Source organism: Mandrillus leucophaeus, unplaced genomic scaffold, assembly GCF_000951045.1.
Source record: "Mandrillus leucophaeus isolate KB7577 unplaced genomic scaffold, Mleu.le_1.0 Scaffold745, whole genome shotgun sequence".
NCBI classification, from domain to species: domain Eukaryota; kingdom Metazoa; phylum Chordata; class Mammalia; order Primates; family Cercopithecidae; genus Mandrillus; species Mandrillus leucophaeus.
In genome coordinates this window covers 73,553-93,367 of record NW_012108086.1, presented here as the reverse complement: position 1 = coordinate 93,367, position 19,815 = coordinate 73,553, and the positions used below count along the sequence as shown (strand labels likewise).

At 37.0% G+C, this 19,815-nt stretch overlaps 1 protein-coding gene across 1 annotated transcript in view; it reads right to left on the bottom strand.

Moving 5' to 3' along the window:
* Positions 1–19,815, bottom strand: part of LOC105529059 (probable GPI-anchored adhesin-like protein PGA18) — a 73,248-nt gene that overhangs the window by 2,192 nt on the left and 51,241 nt on the right. The window contains 1 exon segment of the mRNA XM_011966118.1: positions 17–108. Coding sequence (XP_011821508.1) covers positions 17–108 — 92 coding nt within the window.

Sequence of the window (19,815 nt, the reverse complement as noted above, 5' to 3'; positions counted from 1 at the left end):
GGTAATGACCGTTAACAGCACCGTCTCTTCATAGGATGGCGCTGCAGACGGCGCTGAGGAAGGCCCCGTGGCCGCCTGGCGAGGTCCTGGAACCACCGCCCTCGCCGCCTGTCGAGCCGGGAGGTCAGAGTTAGTTTTATTCCCTCGGGCGTATTACTTCTTAAATAGATTTTCTATTGTGTATTATGATGAGTTTGTACGTCTTTCTCCTCCAAAAAAAATTGTAGGTTTTTGAGAGAAGGATAAACTGTTATTCATCTTTGATCCCTATGGCCAAAGACTGACTGTAGCTTGTAATTAAATATGTAAGAAGTGATTGTTCGACACTATGCATCAGGAAATTTAAGTTCATTGTTTTTCTGCTTTATCAGAGAATCGGATCTTTTTAAATTCAAAGAGAACATGATGACATAAATAAAATGTGCTTCTTTATTTATTTTTAAAATAACACAAATAAAGATGTGAACTACGGCCGTAGCTATATATTTGTTTTTTGTAATACATAGGAAATTTAAAGAGGTAAAACCACCACATGAGCTGAGATAAAATACTACATTACCCAACTCGCCTTGCAGCTAGGTACTACACTATGATTCCTTCCTGGCCAATAAGAAGTGAGTGAAAAATGGTGTATGGAACTTTCAGAGACGCTTCTTAAAGAGACTTAACCCAGCTGGGAGGAGCACACTCTTGCCTTTCCTACCTTCCTCTTTCATCTGGAATGTGGAAATCATGATGTGATTATTTTACATGACACGCCTGTATCAAAACACCTCAGGTACCCCCAAAATATTATACCTACTATGTACCCACAACAATTAAAATTAATAAAAAATTTCTAAAAAAATCAAGAGTCAACTCCCAGTGGACACCTTGAAGCCAAAATACAGACAGTGCCTGGGTCCTTCAGGTCATATTGGTGCACTTGCATGCCTCTTGTGGACTGCCTTCTTAAAAAATTCTTTTATGTGTCATAATTGTTTCTGTTTTCCACTATGGAAGTCTACCGGACAATATCTCACTGATATAGTGCTGTATGTTCCAATTCACATGAGTAATTACAATGTATTCTAAATCTTATGTCAGTGTCTCTTTACTGAGTGTAGGGGAACCCCTGATGCATGATAAAGTAGTTTTTTTCTTAATATAAAAAATGAATGCCTCTGGAATGATAAACATCAGAACTTTCCAAAGTGACAATTACTAACCTTGTGTAAAATATTATTTTAAAGATAATTTAAATCTAAAATGACATGCAAAATGTGAATATGTTCTGTTCTCTGTTCTTTCCTCTCCACAAGGAGAGGAAATGGTAGATACCCACTTTGGACAGCACTGTATGTAAGTGACTTGAAGTATGTAGTCCAACCAGGCTACTGGTTTATATCCCAGATGTGTCATTTTAACTGCAGCAAGTTACTTAAACTTTCAATGGTTTTCAATTTCGCATATATAAAACAGGAATAGCAGTATCAACCTTATCGAATTCTGGGATCATAAAATGGGTTAATTGATATAACATACTTAGGCAGTATAAACATTGTTTTACATTCAGCTATTTTTTGTTTTTTGCCACCAACTGGATTTGGGTAGAAATCCATACTCTACTACTGCCATCTATGTGACGCAGGAAAAGTCAGTTCACTTCTCTGAGGTCTCAACCTTTTCTGATCTGGAAGATGAAGAGAAAACTATCGACCTATTAGTGCCACGGTGAAGTTAATCAAGATGCATATAAAGCCACTAGGTCAGTGCCTGGCTCATAGTAAACACCTAACAAATTGTCACTCTAACTTTTTATTTTTCCTTTTAGTTACTATCAGTCTTTTTTCCTCCCTTTAAACAGGCAATTTTATTGTCAGAATGAAGTGAAATTCCTCCAATGGGCAGATGTACTCATTCAACACTCACGTATATGTACAAACATGGGTAAAAGCACTGAAATATATAGTCACATGCATGCATGTCCCCAGGAAACACAGTGCTTGCAATCACATTGTGTGAAAATTTTATACCAGTTATAGTAAAAGAAAGTCATATGACATAAATACATAATTTAATGCACTTAAACCTGTTTTTCTTTCAAAACTACCTAGATAAAAGTTAAACACATAATATTACTGAAAAGGGATCCCATATTCCTCATCTCCATTCTTTAACTGTGCACAATAATCTCTGTCTCTTTAGAACAACATTCTTTTTTAAAGTAAGAAGAGAAAACCTGAACATGACATGGGGATTAAGCAATAAAACAGCTGCCTAATTACCTTCAGGGACTTGCAGATCATTCTAGAATGTCATTCTGCCCGAGAAGCTCTCCTTCTAGTAACATTTATGCTTCTTATGAACGCTGTTTTTAGGTCAGAATGCTTGTCAAATTACAGAAAATTTGATCTTAGTTCCTTCTCGAAAATTAAAAGATCAGAAAACAGAATCTCTCAGGTCTCTATTAGTTACAATATTCTATGATTTTATGATTCCTTAGAGATTCGTTTTTCTAGAAATGGTTGGGAGAGAGGATGCAAGAACAGAGAGTACACAAGAGAACACTGGTAAACTTTAAAATGGAGCAAGAGCCAACTTCACAGTCCAATGACACATTGAGAAAAATCTTGTAATACATTGTGTCCCTTTATTGCTACTGCCTCTTTAGTAATAAACGGGAAGCTACAACTCAATACGAGAATGTGTTCGAGGTCACATTTTGAACTTCAAAGAGATTAATGAAACCTTTGCGGAAGCTCTGAAAGCTGTGGGGAAGTCATAAAAAGGATACCGTCTGCACTTTGTAGATTCATTCTTGGTGTGAACAGCAGCAGGTGTGGGCATGGAGGCAGGATGGGAGAAAAGAACAATGTGGGGGCTTCTGCTGCAGAGGGTCTTCTCACAGGTTTCTGTTGCTCAGAGAGTCCCAGTTATATTTTCCTACCATGAAACTACATTTATCACCCAAAATCAGACTGTAACAAATCCATTTCTCACTTTTTGTAAATTACACAAATGGAATTTTGACTTTTAGGGATGTTATTCTGTTACAGTTTTAAACATATTACAGGGAAAGGTCTAAATAAACCAAGGTCCACTAGATGTCTAAATCTAGCTTTTCGTCTCTGACTTTTTCATAACAGGTTTATATTTTTGACTTTTCACTTTCTTTAATGCCTTGCAGCTCTCAGTACCACATGTCATCGGCCAATATATAAAACTTGTAAGTGAAGCTGGGAGAAAATGAGACATAAATGAAGAATCACGAAACCATACATGTTTCTTTGAAAACAGTTCAAGTTTTCTACAAGTGACAATTGGAACACATTTTGTTCACTGAGAATGAGAAGGGAATGAATGTTTGACAGCGAGTGGGTTACCCATTCAATGGTTTTTTTTCTAGAGTTCAACAGTATTAAAGACAATAACTGTTCCTCTCCCACTGTACACAGTGCCGGACACAGAATAAATGCTCAGTATATATTTTTATCTGTTGTTAATAAAGGAGCGAAGATATGCTTAGGCTTTATGTGCAAGTGTACACAATGGAGAGCAAAAGCGATGTGTACACATTTGAATGGATGAATTTAACATATCTGAGTCATTAGTACAAAAAAATGCCTTGCAGGCATGGAAGAAATAATGATCAAGTTCCAATATCCAGTTTTGTTCTGAAAGGAGATGTACTATATTCCAGTTCCTTTTTGTGATCGTTGGGGAAAAAAGGAAATAATACAGTGGGAGAGGAACAGTTATTGTCTTTAATACTGTTGAACTCTAGAAAGAAAACCATTGAATGGGTAACCCACTCTCTGTCAAACGTTCGTTCCCTTCTCATTCTCAGTAAACAAAATGTGTTCCAACTGTCACTTGTAGAATATGTAGAAATATGTTATTTGAGAATAAAATAACAAATATAAAGTTAAAGTAGACCTCAAAATATAGAAATAAGTAACACGAACTTCATTTTTTCCCTTTCACCTGAATCCTTCTTTTAATTTTAAAGATTGCTGAGCAATAGAAAGTCAGGGAGGGAGAAGGCAAGAAGGTATAAAGAAACTAACTTTAAAATTGGGTTAAAAAAGAACTATAGCTGCAAATTAAGGAAACCACTGTTTTAAACATATCAAACTAGAAATAGCTGCCATTATAGAATACAGATTAGTTAATGAAAGTGTTTGTTATTGTAGAACAGAAGGTCAGAGAGAGAGACACAGCACAGGGCAATTCTGAAACAAGTTATAAATGAACAAGCCATGAGAAGTGAGGGAAAAGGCTGAATTTAGGTGCTTATATTCCTATTATTTTCTGTAAAAACACCATGGAAACACCACCTCTAACTTGTGTGTGTCTCCGACCAAGGGCTAATGTGTGCTGTCATTAGTCAGCAGGTTGTTCTTGAACAACGTTGTGGAAAGAAGAAAAAATGCAGGTGGACACTTCATTCAGGCAGTCATGTATCTAACCTCTGAGTTTCCAAAGTAATAATCAAAAATAAATTTTAAAATGTTCCCTTCATGAAGGAGAATAGGCTCTGTAAGTCCATATGATAGCTGGAGAAAGTGAGTTGAAGGTGAGATTTCAGGGAAAACTGACATTTAGAAGTGGGTTTCCAAAAAAAACAAATAAAAGTTGAAAAAGATTAAATAGAACTCCAGAGACCTCAACAATAATATAGGATTTTCCAATAACAGAGATTAAAAGGATAATGGCAACATTTGTCCAACAATATATTTATCTGATATCTTCATTATTATTATTTTTATAAATATTTCCAGTTGAATATTGATTTGGATAATGAAGAATATCTTGAAACACTAATGAACCACAGTTACCGGGCTTTTCTGAAGACTCAGCTGCTTTGTGAATTTTACTAGTTTATTCTCATGTTTGGGATTGTATCTTAAGCAATTCTTAAAGTTGAGGAGGTACGGAGAGGTTCAGGTGAGCACCTGGGTGGGCCCTAGGGGAGAGTGACTGACTACATGTAACATGGAGGGGAGAATCTTGAACCAAATCTGATCAAACATCTGGAAATCCCTCTCAGTTTATAAAAAACACAGGAAATAGAAGAACATGCGAAATGATATCATGGGGATCCAATTATCAAAATGTAGAATGTAGGGGAATAATGGGACAAATGACACACTTTTTTCAACAAGTAAATTGATGTTTAACATAAAAGAGTGACAGGTAGATTAAAAGAGACTTAGTGACATACCGACAATATGCAATGAAGACACTAATTAAAGTACATCAGTTCTAATCATACATTTATGAGACATCTGGGGAAATTTGAACACCTCATATTTGATAACATGAAGAAATGATTGTCAACATTTTTGGTAGTGTTAATGATATTTAGTTATTTTTCAAAAAGTTCTCACATACTTTTGGGTGAAAATTTTAAGGGTGAAATGGCAAGACATTTGCTCATTGCTTCACTTTTACCTGAGGTTGGCAGAAGTGGGTAGGATTACAAATGAAATAAGTTTGGCATAGTTTGATAGTTGTTTAAGCTGGGTAGTGGATATATGGAGTTTATTACACTCATCTCTCTATCTTTTGTTTATACATTTGAAAATTTTCAAAGTCAGTCAATGTGAACTATGTAAGACAAAATTAAATAATGAAACAACTCATAACTCTAAAATTATATTAAATATTTGATTTATACTTAATTTTGCTAGTTGGCCTATTTTAAATACTCAGAATAGCCAGGAGCGGTGGCTCACACCTGCAATCCCAGCACTTTGGGAGGCCAGGCCAGGTGTGGTGGTGCAAGCCTGTGGACCAGCTGCTCAGGAGGCTGAGGCATGAGAATCGCTTGAACCCAGGCAGGAGGTGGAGGTTACAGTGAGCTGACATCACGCCACTGCACTACAGCCTGGGTGACAGAGCGAGACTCTGCCTCAGAAAAATAAAAATAAATAAATCGATAAATAAATACACACAATAACCTGAACACTTGTCCTGGCATTTTGGGGAAGGCAAAGTTGAGGATTAAAAACAAGAGAGTTGTACAGAATTCAAAGAGAAGTTAAAACAATGTGGCCTGCCTCATCACCATGTACCTTCAAGTTTCATTTGAAAAAAATTTATAGCTTTTACAATGGCTTACAAGGAATTACGATTTACCCCGTGCTGCTGCTCAAATTGTCAAGAGACCTTTCTTGATCACTTTCTAAGGTAGTGGTACCATTACTCTCACTTCCTTTATCAGACTTCATTTTTTCTTATACTACTTATTTCTAAATTAAACTGTCTTATGTATTGCTGTGTTTATTGAACTTTTTTTCCCCTGCAGAATGTAATATTTATGATAACAGTGTTTCGTTTTGCTCATGGCTGTTATCCCATCCCTCAGAATAAGGTTAGCACTTACAGGTTGAGGATCCCTTATCCAGAACACTTGGGACCAAACAGGTTTGGGATTTCTAAATTTTTTTCAGATTTTGAGATATTTGTATATACATCATGAAATATTTGAGGATGGGACCCAAGTCTAAACATGAAATTTATTTCTATTTCATATGTATTTACATACATAGCCAGAAGGTAATTTTATAAAATATTTTAAATAATTTTGTGCCTGAAAGAAAGTGTGTGTACACTGAACAATCAGAAAGGAAAGGCACCACCACCTCTGCCACCCGGGTGGATGATCTGTGGTTGTTTGAGATCACTCTTTTTCCTGACTGAATTTATAGGCTACTGACAAGCAGTAAGCAATCATTTCCTTATAATTATTCACAGCTAAGTGCCGAACAGTAAAAAATACCATTAATAGCGTGAAAAAATTATGTGTTCAGAGTAATAGCACAGTAGCATTGCCAGAATACCTGTATCAGCTGTTAAACAACAGCAACAGCTGACAGTGGCAGGCCTTCAGTCTCTATCTGTGATGCTGAGTTTTGATTAAAGAGTTAAAGTACACTAGATATACATATATATGAAGAAACATCAAAAGCAATTGAGGGACCGGGAAGGAGATTCTCTAGAGATAAGGAGGATTCTTCAGGCTTTTAAAAATGTTTCCTCCAGAGTCATCTGCCTCGTGAACAATATTTTTGTTTTAGAAGTCTCTCTTTGATTTTACAACTGGCATGTTTTGTTCTGCTATGGATGCCTACTGCTCTTGTCCTTCAATAAGCCCATCACACATTTCCACCACGTCATCTGTAGGCATTTTTCAGGCAGTGTTAACACAGACATCACTGCCATGCTCAACTTGATTCACACCCATTTTGTCTATTTTACCATCAGGCAATAAATGAACAACTGGAGCCTCATTACCAATGTTAAAAACTTCTTTGATATCCACTTCTTCCCACTTACTGAGGGGCTCTGAAGATACCCGTTTTGCATATGAAAGGAAGTCAGACATAATTTTTCTCTCATTTGACATACAAAATCCTTTAAAGTTACTACTTTGTTCATTATCTTCCGTGAACACAAAGGCAGGCCAGAGGTTGTATCAGGGATGCACAACTATTTTTAGTAGCTGTGTTCCCAGCATTGGCAACAGCATATATGGCGTCCTTCATGCTAAACTCCTTTTGAAAACCTCCCACACTCATGCCTCTGTTCACTGAGGCTAGTACACTGCTCAAAAAAGTGTTTTATGTTTACTTGCTTTGATCTAAAGATACCCTGGTCACATGGTTATATTAATAAAGCCACATTTGGGGCAAAATATATGGCATAAATATTATTTTGATGAGAGTTTCAGCTGAAGGCTGAGCAGAACAGTCGTAAAGGACAGAACGTTGCAGTCATCATCCAGTCTCTGCGCTGGGCACACGTCACTGGTACAAAGTGTCTGTGAACCCAGTAAGAAAACATGTCTCCTGTGACCTACGCCTTTTATTAGTGTAACAACGAACTGGAAAGAAATTCACAATTTAAAAATAGTGAGGATGTAAAATTTTGCGTATCGCAGCAAGTTTATAGTTATGCGTGCCTGACACGGTAGCGCAGGCCAGCGCAGTTATTTGTCCCTCGCATTCTTAAATTCCTGTACAGGGTGTCTCGTCAGCCGCATTCAGTGTCCTTCGGGGGCAGTAACACCAAAACAGTGATAGTTCATCAGCATTAGACACTTGTTCTGGTGTCAGATTTTCATTAGTGATGACCTTGGCAAACTTGTCAATACATTTCTTTGCTGATTCATGATCAGCAGAAGTTTTATCACCACAAATCTTTAAAACTTTAATACTGTGTCTTTTCTTAAATTTCTGCAACCAGTCCATTTGTTCCCTTCAATTTTCAGTTTCTTGTGATAGATCTTTGCTTGCTTCGTAAGCAGCATACCATTAAGTGGCATGTGTTCACTAAAGCTGAAGAATCCATTCTTTCAGTACACAATCGAGATCTTCATTCACACTTTTATGCAGTGTTTTTCTATTTTTCATTAACTTCTTCTTTTATTTCATTTATTTTATTTTTCTTTTTCTGAGACAGAGTCTTTCTCTGTTGCCCAGGCTGGAGTGTAGTGGAGGAATCTCGCCCACTACAATCTCCGCCTGCCAGGTTCAATTAATTCTCCTGCCTCAGCCTACCAAGTAGCTGGGACAACAGGTGCCCACCACCACATCTGGATAATTTGTGTATTTTTGGTAAAGACGGGGTTTTGCCATGTTGGCCAGGCTGATCTCGAACTCCTGATCTCAGGTGATCCACCTACCTCGGCTTTGCAAAGTGCTGGGATTACAGACGTGAGCCACTGACCCCAGCCATATTTTTCATTAACTTCTATTCATCACTTTCAGCATAGAACTTCAACAGTTTATCCTTCCATTTCCTCAGGTTGTATATGGTGGTCACTCTAACGCCATACTCTTCTATAAGACATTTCACACTCACATCACTGTCCAGTTTCTCCAGCAGCTTGATTTTGTGTGTTATCAGTGAACATAAATGCTTACCCATTTTCTTATCACTGTCACTCACAGGGGTATCTTCAGGCCTTTTTTGACATTTTTTGACAATATTCTTTCAACACAAAGTAGAGAATAAGCAAGAAATCTCAGTAAATAATGTATGCAGATCTTGGTCCCATGTAGACCATCATAGGGAATCTTCCCTTGGCATGTCCAGCCTACACATGGGACATTTTATTGCCCTTTGTGGGTGTGCTTGTTTGGGGAATCTGGGCATGTGCAGAAAAGATGTATTGTACCTGAATGGACGAGTTGTACCTGAATGGACGTGTTGCACCTGAATGGACAAGTTGCACCTGAATGGACGAGTTGCACCTGAATGGGTCTGGGAGAGTCTATATTTGTCTTGGGGACATTGAATAAACTGGGTGCGTGAGCCTGTATTTGACTGTGACGCATTGCATGAGGTCAGGTGTAGAATTTTCTACTTGTGGTATAATTTTGGCACTCAAAAAGTTTCAGATTTTGGAGCATTTCAGATTTTGAATTTTCAGGCTAAGGGTGATCAACCTGAATGAGGCATTAGATAAATATTTGCCAAAATGAATTCTGAAATTTAAAGAAAAGTATTCGTGGCAGATGCTTACGTGGGCTTTGCTAGGATAATTCTTGTGACGAGGCACTCACAGCTTCGTGAAGCGTGACTTCCATTGCTGGACAGCAGCAACTGTTGGGAAGTGTTGCCTCAACACAGGGCTGAATGTCTCTTGTTCCACTTTCCACCCACTGCTCTTAATTCTCTCTCCAGGTACTGTGTAAACATACCACCATCTGCTGTTGAATAAGGATAAGCTTCCTTTCTCAGTGAAAATTCAACCAAGGGTGACTTTTGCTTGGAGTTCCAGGACTGCACGTTAGTGTTTATCTGTGACCCGTGGGCAGTTATCATCCAAGGCTAAGCTGCCACCCAGAAGAGCTGCCAAGACCAAGCCTGGCATTCACTGAATCTCTGCCTCTTTCTCTCTCTGGCTCTACTCCACCAGGGGTGAGTAAAATTTGTCAGCAAAACATTCACACAGAATGGGTGTGACTGAATATCTTCTTTCTCAGAGAGTAGGGCTGTCTGCCACTGAGAGTCGGTTGTTTTCACAGAAGGAGCCCTAAAATGGCACTACCTTGGCCCTACCCCTTCTTTTACTAGAAAAACTACTTTTGTTTCTACAAAGGTAACTTTCTAAGAATAACAAAGGTAGTTTCCTGACAGTAATCTTATTAGAGACAGGAAAAACAAACACAGAAGCTAACTCCCAAACCCAAATCACTATATAGGCATGTATATAACTTTGATAAGGGCTTTAATAGAAATAGTAGAGTTTCTTCAGATTCACATATCTACATATGCATCATATAATATAAAAAAGGATCATTTGGTTCAATGGATGAAGAATCCAGACAGAATCAATATGACCTGGGTTAGAAATCCTCCACTTACTATATTAATGAAATCAAATCAGTGTAATAAAAAGTAATTCATTGAGAGTTCATATCAACAGTACATTTTGAAAAGAATTACTGAGATGCTTTGTCTTTTAATGAACTGCCAGAATGTTTTCAATTTTTTTAAATATTTGGAGGAATGATATGATAAGCATCAAGTTTTTTGAGTGGGAGCAAGATATAATTGCTTCAGCAACTTATTGTATAAGAAAAATGTATGTCAATCCAAGGATACCACAGGATTACTACATTCGTACTAAAATAAATAGATTAATGATTTTTTTATTTTTACATTATTTATTTATTTTTATTATACTTTAAGTTCTAGGGCACATGTGCACAACGTGCAGTTTGCTCACATATGTATACATGTGCCATGTTGGTGTGCTGCACCCATTAACTCATCATTTACATTACGTATATCTCCTAATGCCATCCTCCCTCCTCCCCCCACCCCACAACAGGCCCCAGTGTGTGATGTTCCCCTTCCTGTGTCCAAGTGTTCTCATTGTTCGATTCCCACCTATGAGTGAGAACATGCGGTGTTTGGTTTTTGTCCTTGCGATAGTTTGCTGAGAATGATGGTTTCCAGCTGCATCCATGTCCCTTCAAAGGACATGAACATAGATATGCATGTTTCTTCCACCTACTTAATATTTCTTAAATAACATTCTTAATAATTTTTCATTAGTAAAGCAGACAAATATTCACTGTCACAAGAATAAGGAAAGGAGAAAATAGATTGAGTAGGTCCAAATTGTTGCAAGGAATGTATTATTTCACAACAGCCTCCAAATAGATATACTGTCTTTATTTTATAAATAAGGAAAATTCATTTAAGGAATGCAGTTCATGTTGCCAATGGTCACAAGAATAATTAACGATGAATTTAAATTTGAACGTAGTTCTAATTAGTTTCACATAATTTGTTGCCACATTTAGGGGAATACTAAAAATGACCATTTTAGGGACAGCATGGTAAAGATTTTAAGAAAATCACAATAACTAAAATTAACAATGACAAGTTTCTGTACATGTATGTATGTATGCTTTATTTCGATGAATGGAAAGTCACACAGTACTTGAAATGTGTAGGTATCATGGATATCTATGATGCTACATCAAACATGTATTTTATTTCATATGCTCTCTTTTACTTTAGAGAGGTGACATACATATACATACATAAAGAGGAAGACATCCCGAGGAGTGTTCATTATACAACCCTTTGTAAATTATTCCTTCTGGAGTGCTGTGTGCTACTGAATGTGTGAAACATATGTCCTCATGGCTTTGATTTCCTATGAAAGAGAGAGACAGATCAGAGAGTTGTTCTCCTAAAACTAGAGGACTCTAGAGAAGAGCGGTAAAGGGAATGGATTCTAGACCCGGACCAGGATCGTGTTTTTGTCACGCGCTTGGTATATGGTACGTGACCTTCGTGAGTTAATCTACACTAAGTAAAAAACAGTTTCTTCTTTTGTGAAATAGGGGTAATGACAGTACTTATCCCTTAGGGTTGTTGTGAGGATTATATCAGTTAATATATGCAAAACACTTAAAATATCATCTGGTATGTATTGTGCTATTGTTACTGTTAAGCTCTTTTATAGCTGGTTCTAAAGATTCCATTCTAATAGAATGAAGAGGCATTCTCTGTAAAGGGAACTTCAGTATTCCAATTTCTGCAAGTATTAGATTTAACATTCTCTGTCTCCAAACACCAGACTCTTCTTTGAAAGACAAGTACTATGTTTACTTTATTAATGTTTTTCTTACAAAGAACTCATAAGCTCATATTTAGCAATTACATAAAGCAGGGGTTATATAGCTAGAATAATCTTTAAAATTATAAAATCTCATCAAATTTCATAAATAAACTCATATTCATCATGTTATTTGTATTTAGATTTTTTCAAAAATTAAAAACTTATTATCTTCATGCATTTTCAAACAGGATTCTATTTCCATTAAATATTTAAGTACCTTTAATTTACGCCCTGTACAAATTTCTAATTTACGTTGATTGTAACTATTTTGCTAATTTATGAATCAGTAAAAGCCATGTAAACATGTAATTCAAGATTTAGTTCACAGCAAACAATCAACATTATTAAATTGTTAAAATTGATATTAATATTTCTGAGAGAAGATTCAAATTTTAAATTCATATATTTTTATGAAAGTTCATAAACCTTAACATCATAACTTTTATTAGATTTCAATTAAGATTATCAAAAATTAAAATAAACCAGCTGACTCTTTATTTTTAGATTTAAAGAAGAAACACATTCAGTTTTATATTGATTCCTCATTCAGTCATACCTTCACTCACTCATTCATGAATCACTGATCATTCCTCCTTGAACAGGTCTCCATGTTCTAAGGAACAGATTACATTTTATGTTTAACTGTTTTCAGGTTGCCAGGGTATGTTAACAGTGACCTGTAAAAGAATATCATAAGCACCATCTTGTCTGATAAAATGAGAACAAAAGACATACATAAATTATAAATCACAATAGCTTATTAAATCTCTAATGAAGGTACAAAGAATAATGGAAATACGGATAGAAAAAATAATGCAATGAGGAGGACTGGGGAAGGCTTCATGAGGCAAGGTGGCATTTGAATTAGTCCTTGAATAACTGGAATGAGGTTTTGGTTACTTGAGAACAAAAGAAAACAGCAGAAATTAATATCCAGGGGCAAGAAAATGAAGGATACACTGAAGGATGACATGTAATCTAGTGCAGCTGGAACATTGGTGCCACTTGGGCACAGTACAATATAGACTAGAATATTAGGTAGAGGTCAAAATGCAATCTTGGAAGCAGAGAGCAGCCCTCACAGGACACTAATAGTGCTGGCAACTTGATCTTGGACTTCCCAGACTCCAGAATCATGAGTAATATATTTCTCTTGTGTATATATTTTTTTAAAAAGCAAGATATTACATTGAAAAAGATATGTGTGCCCAGCTGAAGAATACGGAGTCCCTCTTTGTAAGTAAAAGGAAGTCACCAAGGGCTGCTGAGCTAGACAGAGACGCTGGCAGAGCTATTTTGGAGAGACAATGGTGATGTCAGTGAAGAATGCACGTTGCTCATATTCAGGTGAGTCAGTATCTCTATTCTTTGCAGTTTCTTCATCAGTGCTTTTCAAAATGTAGTTTCTGTTTATGTGACTTACTATCATAGCTCCAAGGTGTTACCTACACATGTATAAGTGTATAAAACATAAATATTCATTTACATTAATTGGACTAAAAGCAAACTTTTGTAACTCTTTCTTTTGTGGATGACATACTGTATTAGTTTCCCAGGGGACAGTAACAAAATGCCATAAAATGGACAGCCTAAGGCAAGAGAAATATGTCCTCTCCTGTTCTTGGAGTCTGAAATCAAGGTGCTGATAGGGTCAAGGCCCTCGGGGAAAAACTTTTCTTGGCTCTTTCTAGTTTCTTGTGGTTGTCTGCAATCCTTGATATCTCTTGCCTTGTAGATGCCTCACACCAATTTCTGTCTCTGTCATTGCCTCTGTCGGTGGGTAGAACACCCGTTTCTGTGTCTGTGTTTCTACTTCTCTTCTTACAAGGATACCGGCTATATTGGATTTAGGGCCCACCCTACCGCAGTATGACCTCATCTTAACTTGAGTACATATGCAAAAACCCTGTTTCCAAATAAGATCACATTCACAGGTGCCAGAAGTTGGCACTTGACTATATCCTCTTGGAGGTCACAGTGGAGCCCATAACACATACTAATAGCTTTTTTTTTTTTTTTTTTAAATGCTGAACTATCTCTAGCTGTTAGTTGTTAGTGTGACCAAGGAAGCCAGAGCTCCTTATTGAGGAAATAACCGATGATTTTTGCCTGGGTATTCGAGAAAATCTAACCTATCTGTGATGCATTTTACCAAAAGATCAAACCATCAGTCGTACTCCTTTTATTAATTCATCGAAATGTGATTTTGTTTAGGTAGGTAGTCATAGTCTAGGAAAGGATCCTTAATTACATTTTTCAAAAATAATTCTCAATTTTTATATTGATACTGTTTTTTTCAAATCTAATTTGTCTTCAATTTCTTCTTTCTTTCCTTTCCAATAATTATTTATCCCATTTCCCCACACTGCTCATTTACTACATACAAAGATGAAGCTTAGTGTCAATGGCAAACATAATAAATGTGTGTGGTTTTCCATCTTCTAAGCCAATGATGAAACAATATCAACTCTTGGCACCCCAAAATAAAGACTATGACCAATAACCTAATGCTAGCGGCTAGGCCTGCAAAGTGTTTTCACAGTGTAAAGAATATTTTCGGCCGGCCGCGGTGGCTCACGCCTGTAATCCCAGCACTGTGGGAGGCCGAGGCGGGCGGATCGCGAGGTCAGGAGATCGAGACCATCCTGGCTAATGCAGTGAAACCCCGTCTCTACTAAAAATACAAAAGAAAAAAAAAAATACAAAAAACTAGCCGGGCGTGGTGGCGGCGCCTGTGGTCCCAGCTCCTCGGGAGGCTGAGGCGGGAGAATGGCGGGAACCCGGGGGGCGGAGCTTGCAGGGAGCCAAGATGGCGCCGCTCACTCCAGCCTGGGCCGCAGAGCGAAAAATGAATATTTTCTAAGCTTTCTGATGAACATTTAGTGAAGGAATAACCAGAAATTTTGATAAATTACGTCTACCAAATTTCAAGTTACTAGAACTGTCCCTCTTAAGAAAGAATTAGCTGATGGGCCGCAGAGTTCTTCACAGCCATCCGGTGCTGGCCATTGCTTTCCGCATCATTTTCTGCCTCTCGCTTCCTAAACCAATGTATGGCTTTTATCAAGTCACAGCGAGTGTTTTTGCTGAAGAGCTAGTGCACTCGTGAAAGTGTGCAACTGCGTGGTGAACATTACCAACGTCGCACAAAACCGCTGTTTTACATATATTTTTTAAAGTGTTCTCAGTGGCCAAACATTGTAAAACAAAGTTTTTGTTATGCGTGTTTTTCATTACGCACTGTGCTCTCCATAATTTAAATCATTGTCATTTGCTAGGTTAGTGGATGAAGAGAGAAAATGATATAAAAAAAGGACTATTCTGTTTACAAATCATGGCAAATCATAATCATCTATTTTACACAAAGAGCAAATTTGAGCTTAACTCTAGTTATCTACATAATGATTTTCATGACACATTTGAATGCGGAAACAAAAGAGTAGCAAAAACCAGACATGTTCTGTGAATTATTTGAAAGCCAAACTTTTAAAAACAGATCCCTTGGCTGTGTTTCTCCTGCTTAACTGAAATTTTGCGTACTTTTACCAACATCTCCCCTATAACCTCACCTCCCACCATCCACTAATCACCATTTTACTCTCTGTTTTCATGACCTTCAACTTTTCAATATTCTACATGTAAGTGAGATTGAGAGGTATTTTTCTTTCTGTGCCTGACTTATTTCACTTAACTTAATATGTTCCAGGTTCATCTGTGTTGTCACGAAATTTTATTTTTGTAATAAGGCTGACTAGTACTCCATTGGGAATATATACCACATTTTCTATACCCATTCATCTGTTGATGGACACTTAGGTTAATTTCATATCTTGGTTAATAATGCTGCAATGAACATGAGAGTTCAAACATGTTTTCAATATACTGATACCTTTTCTTTTGAATGTATACCCAGTAGTGAGATGATATGGACTTGTCATAGTTAATACTGAGTGTCAACTTGATTGTATTGAGGGATCCAAAGTATTAATCTTGAGTGTGTCTGTGAGGGTGTTGCCAAAAGAGATTAAAATTCGAGTCAGTGGGCTGGGGAAGGCAGATCCACCCTTAATCTGGTGGGCACTAACTAATCAGCTTCCAGCGAATATAAAGCAGGCAGCAAAACATGAAAAGGAAAGGTGGGCCTAGCCTCCCAGCCTACATCTTTCTCCCATGCCAGATGCTTCCTGCCCTCAAACATCAAACTCCAAGTTCTTCAGTTTTGGGACTCGGACTGGGTCTCCTTGCTCCTCAGCCTGCAGACAGCCTATTGTGGGACTTTGTGACCATGTAAGTTAATACTTAATAACTCCCCTTTACACACACACACACACCCACACAAATATATATCTATATATATAATATATACATATAAACACAAATATATATCTATATATATATAATATATACATATATATGTGTGTGTGTGTGTGTATATATATATGCTATTAGTTCTGTCCCTCTAAGAGAACCCTGACTAATACATGGTTGTTCCATGAAAGCTAAACTTTTTAATGGGATTTTAGATAATATATTTCAAAAAATAGTCTACATTTTTCTTGGCAAGTTTGCTGTTTTTCAGGGGTTGATTTAATTCCTTTTTTTTTTCTTGTTTAAAAGACCTGTAGACATATTAAATAAAGGATTTGATATTCTTTATACTTAACTATGTCACCTTGTTCAAATCATCACAAGATTTCACATTTAACTCAAAGGATAAATGCTTGAGGGGATGGACACCCCACTCTCCATGATGTGCTTATTTCACAATGCAGGCCTGTATCCACACATCTCATGAACCCCATAGATATGTATACTTGCTATGTATCCATAAACAGTAAAAATTAAAATTCAAAAATTTAAAAAGGATGTATGAAGCAAATTGCTAGTTTTATTTCTGAGTAAAATGTCAATCCTAAACTTTAAATTTTATTGATGCCGGTGGAGCCCTTGCTATATTATTCTTGGTAAATAAGTTTACATCAACTAGCTGAAACTACTCCTATTTCAGTGGTGCACAGTGCGTTTATACTTTAGAGCAAAGAAACGGAGCATTCAGCACATATTGCCACAAATTTGTTCAGGTGGAACAGCATTGGGTGACAGAACAGTCAAGTGGCAGGCATGGTGTGACAGCTTCTAGACAGGCAATGAAATGAAACTTTGAAGGGAGGAGCAGCTGTATTCTACTGTATCCTGCAATTAAAACTATTAAGGCAGAAGAAAATCGTCTTTACTTCCACCTTCATGATTCTGGGCTGTCTCTGCATTGTCCTAGCAAAGTCTGATGTATTATATCTTTCACAAAACATAATTGATGTCATGAATACTTTAAAATGATCACTGTATCCTGTATGCTTCTGAAAACCATATATATTATTATAAATGTTTGAACATTAAAGATTATGGGAGTCTATTTTAAAAGTATCCTCTGTGGCAAAACGAGTAGTTTTGAAAACTTTCAAATTAATTCCACAATAGTTGAAGTTTCAATCAATCTCTTCCAGAAACTATAAAAATAACAGTGTCCTTTAAAGACAGTAAGTCAGACAGCATACATGTAAAAAGGCTGGAGGTAAGGCTTACTGTTAGACATTAACCACTCCCACCCGCTGAGTATATTTATTTTCTGTCCCCTGTTAATATAAAATATTATACAAATGATATCCCTGTATTTAATTCATAGATTTGAGCCTTTCTAATTAAATCTGTTTCATTAAGTAAGAGAAAATATACTTTAGGATAAAGAAGCAAAGTAAAATACAGGCTCTGAATTCTGGTCAGAACTGAGTTCAAATTCTGGCTCTGTTACCTATTAGCTGGGAGATTTTACTTAACATGAAAAGATTGTTGCAGTATTAGATTTAGGCCATTTTGTCCACTACTACTCCACATACCTGGCACAATTGAACACTTAATAATACCTGTTGAGTGGAAGAATGAGTTAACAGCCCTTGAAATAAATTTAGCATGGTATTTGAAAACGTATTTGTATTACCGTCATTTCTGACTCTGATTCTTCACATCTCCTTCACTTTCCACAGTAGCAGATTCGGATAATATAATGGGCTGAAATTGATCATTACTGGAGTGTTTGGGTCCAATTATTATACATAGCAGAGACTTTGATCCCTCCCTTGAGAAGACAAACCAGCAGTAGACGTTTCTCTGAAGTATAATGCAAACTAAACAATTTATTTCAAACTTTGAAAGAACTTTAAGAGAAATAATTTAAGTCCCTTTCCAAAATAAAATTAACCTTCAAATTGATAAAATCTAGTTTAAAATAAAATCCAATTCTGATACATAATAATACAGTGAATAGTGTATAAATAGATGCAATAATAGCCTTTTGGCATTCATTTCCAGCTTTTCTGATATTTGGCAGGATAAGTTACGAGATTTATGACAAATGTGCTTCCCAGCCCTCCCTGCAGTGTCAAGCCAGGCCTTCTAGAATTATGACACAGCCTGGAAGCTGCTGTACACAGGACATGTCAAGTGATAATTCATAGTCCCTGAAAAATAGCATTTCTTTTGAGGAATGCTATACTGGATACCTATCATTTTATTAAAAAATTATACTGTTTTTATTCTTTCCTTGTTCAAAATTGAGAAGAAGGATCTCAGAAAACTTTGAACCATGCAATCACCATGCAAAGATATCCAACTTCCAACTTTATCTTCTAGAACTGACTTTAATAAAATAAAAATTACCTTTTATCTCATAGATTTTTGAGTAATGTGGAGAGCTTTCCAGAGCTGTCACTCTGTCATGAAAAACTGATGTGACTGCTTTTGTGAAGAAGGTAACAAATGTGGTACCCCCCTCTCCTTCGTCTGCAGAGGAATTTGTTGTTTAGGGAAAGTAGGAGCTTCTGTACTGACTTTGTTTCGCAGGGTCACTTCCTCTGGTCCTAGGGTAGTTAGGCACTTCAGGAATCACCTTACAGCTGCCCTTGTATGGCTATATATTATATTCCATATTTTCCTCTAAAATTAACTATTTCGCCAGGTACGGTGGCTCACACCTGTAATCCCATCACTTTGGGAGGCCCAGGTGGGTAGACTGCTTGGCCCTGGAGTTGGAGACCAGCCTGGGCAACATGATGAAACCCTGTTTCTACAAAAAGTACAAAAATTAGTCGGGTGTGGTGGCCTGCACCTGTAGTCTCAGCTACTTAGGAGGCTGAGGCAGTAGGATTGCTTGATCCCAGGAAGTCAAGGATGCAGCGAGCTGTGATGGTGTCACTGCACTCCAATGGGTGACAGATCGAGATTATCTCTAATAAAAATTAATTAAATAAAATAAACTATTTTTACTGTCCCCCCAGCACCCCGAGTTTTAAAATCCGCCCTCCTCCAGCGTTTGGGTGTTTGACTCTCATTCCTGGATTAACACTGAAAATTTTTTCTTCTTGAAACCTATCTTCAAATTGGGAAGGCAGACAATGAATGAGTAAACAAAGAGGTTTAAAATATAACGTGAGGGAGTGATGAGTTATGAAGACAAATAAGGCAGGTTAAGGAATAAAGCATTGGCTTATGTGATTGTGGAGGCTGGAAAGTGCAAACTCTATAAGGCAGGCCAGCAGGCTGGGAATTCTGGCAGAAGTTAATGTTGCAGCCTGAGTCAAGACAGACTGTGGGAAGAATTATTTGCTTTTTGGGAAACCTGAGTCTTT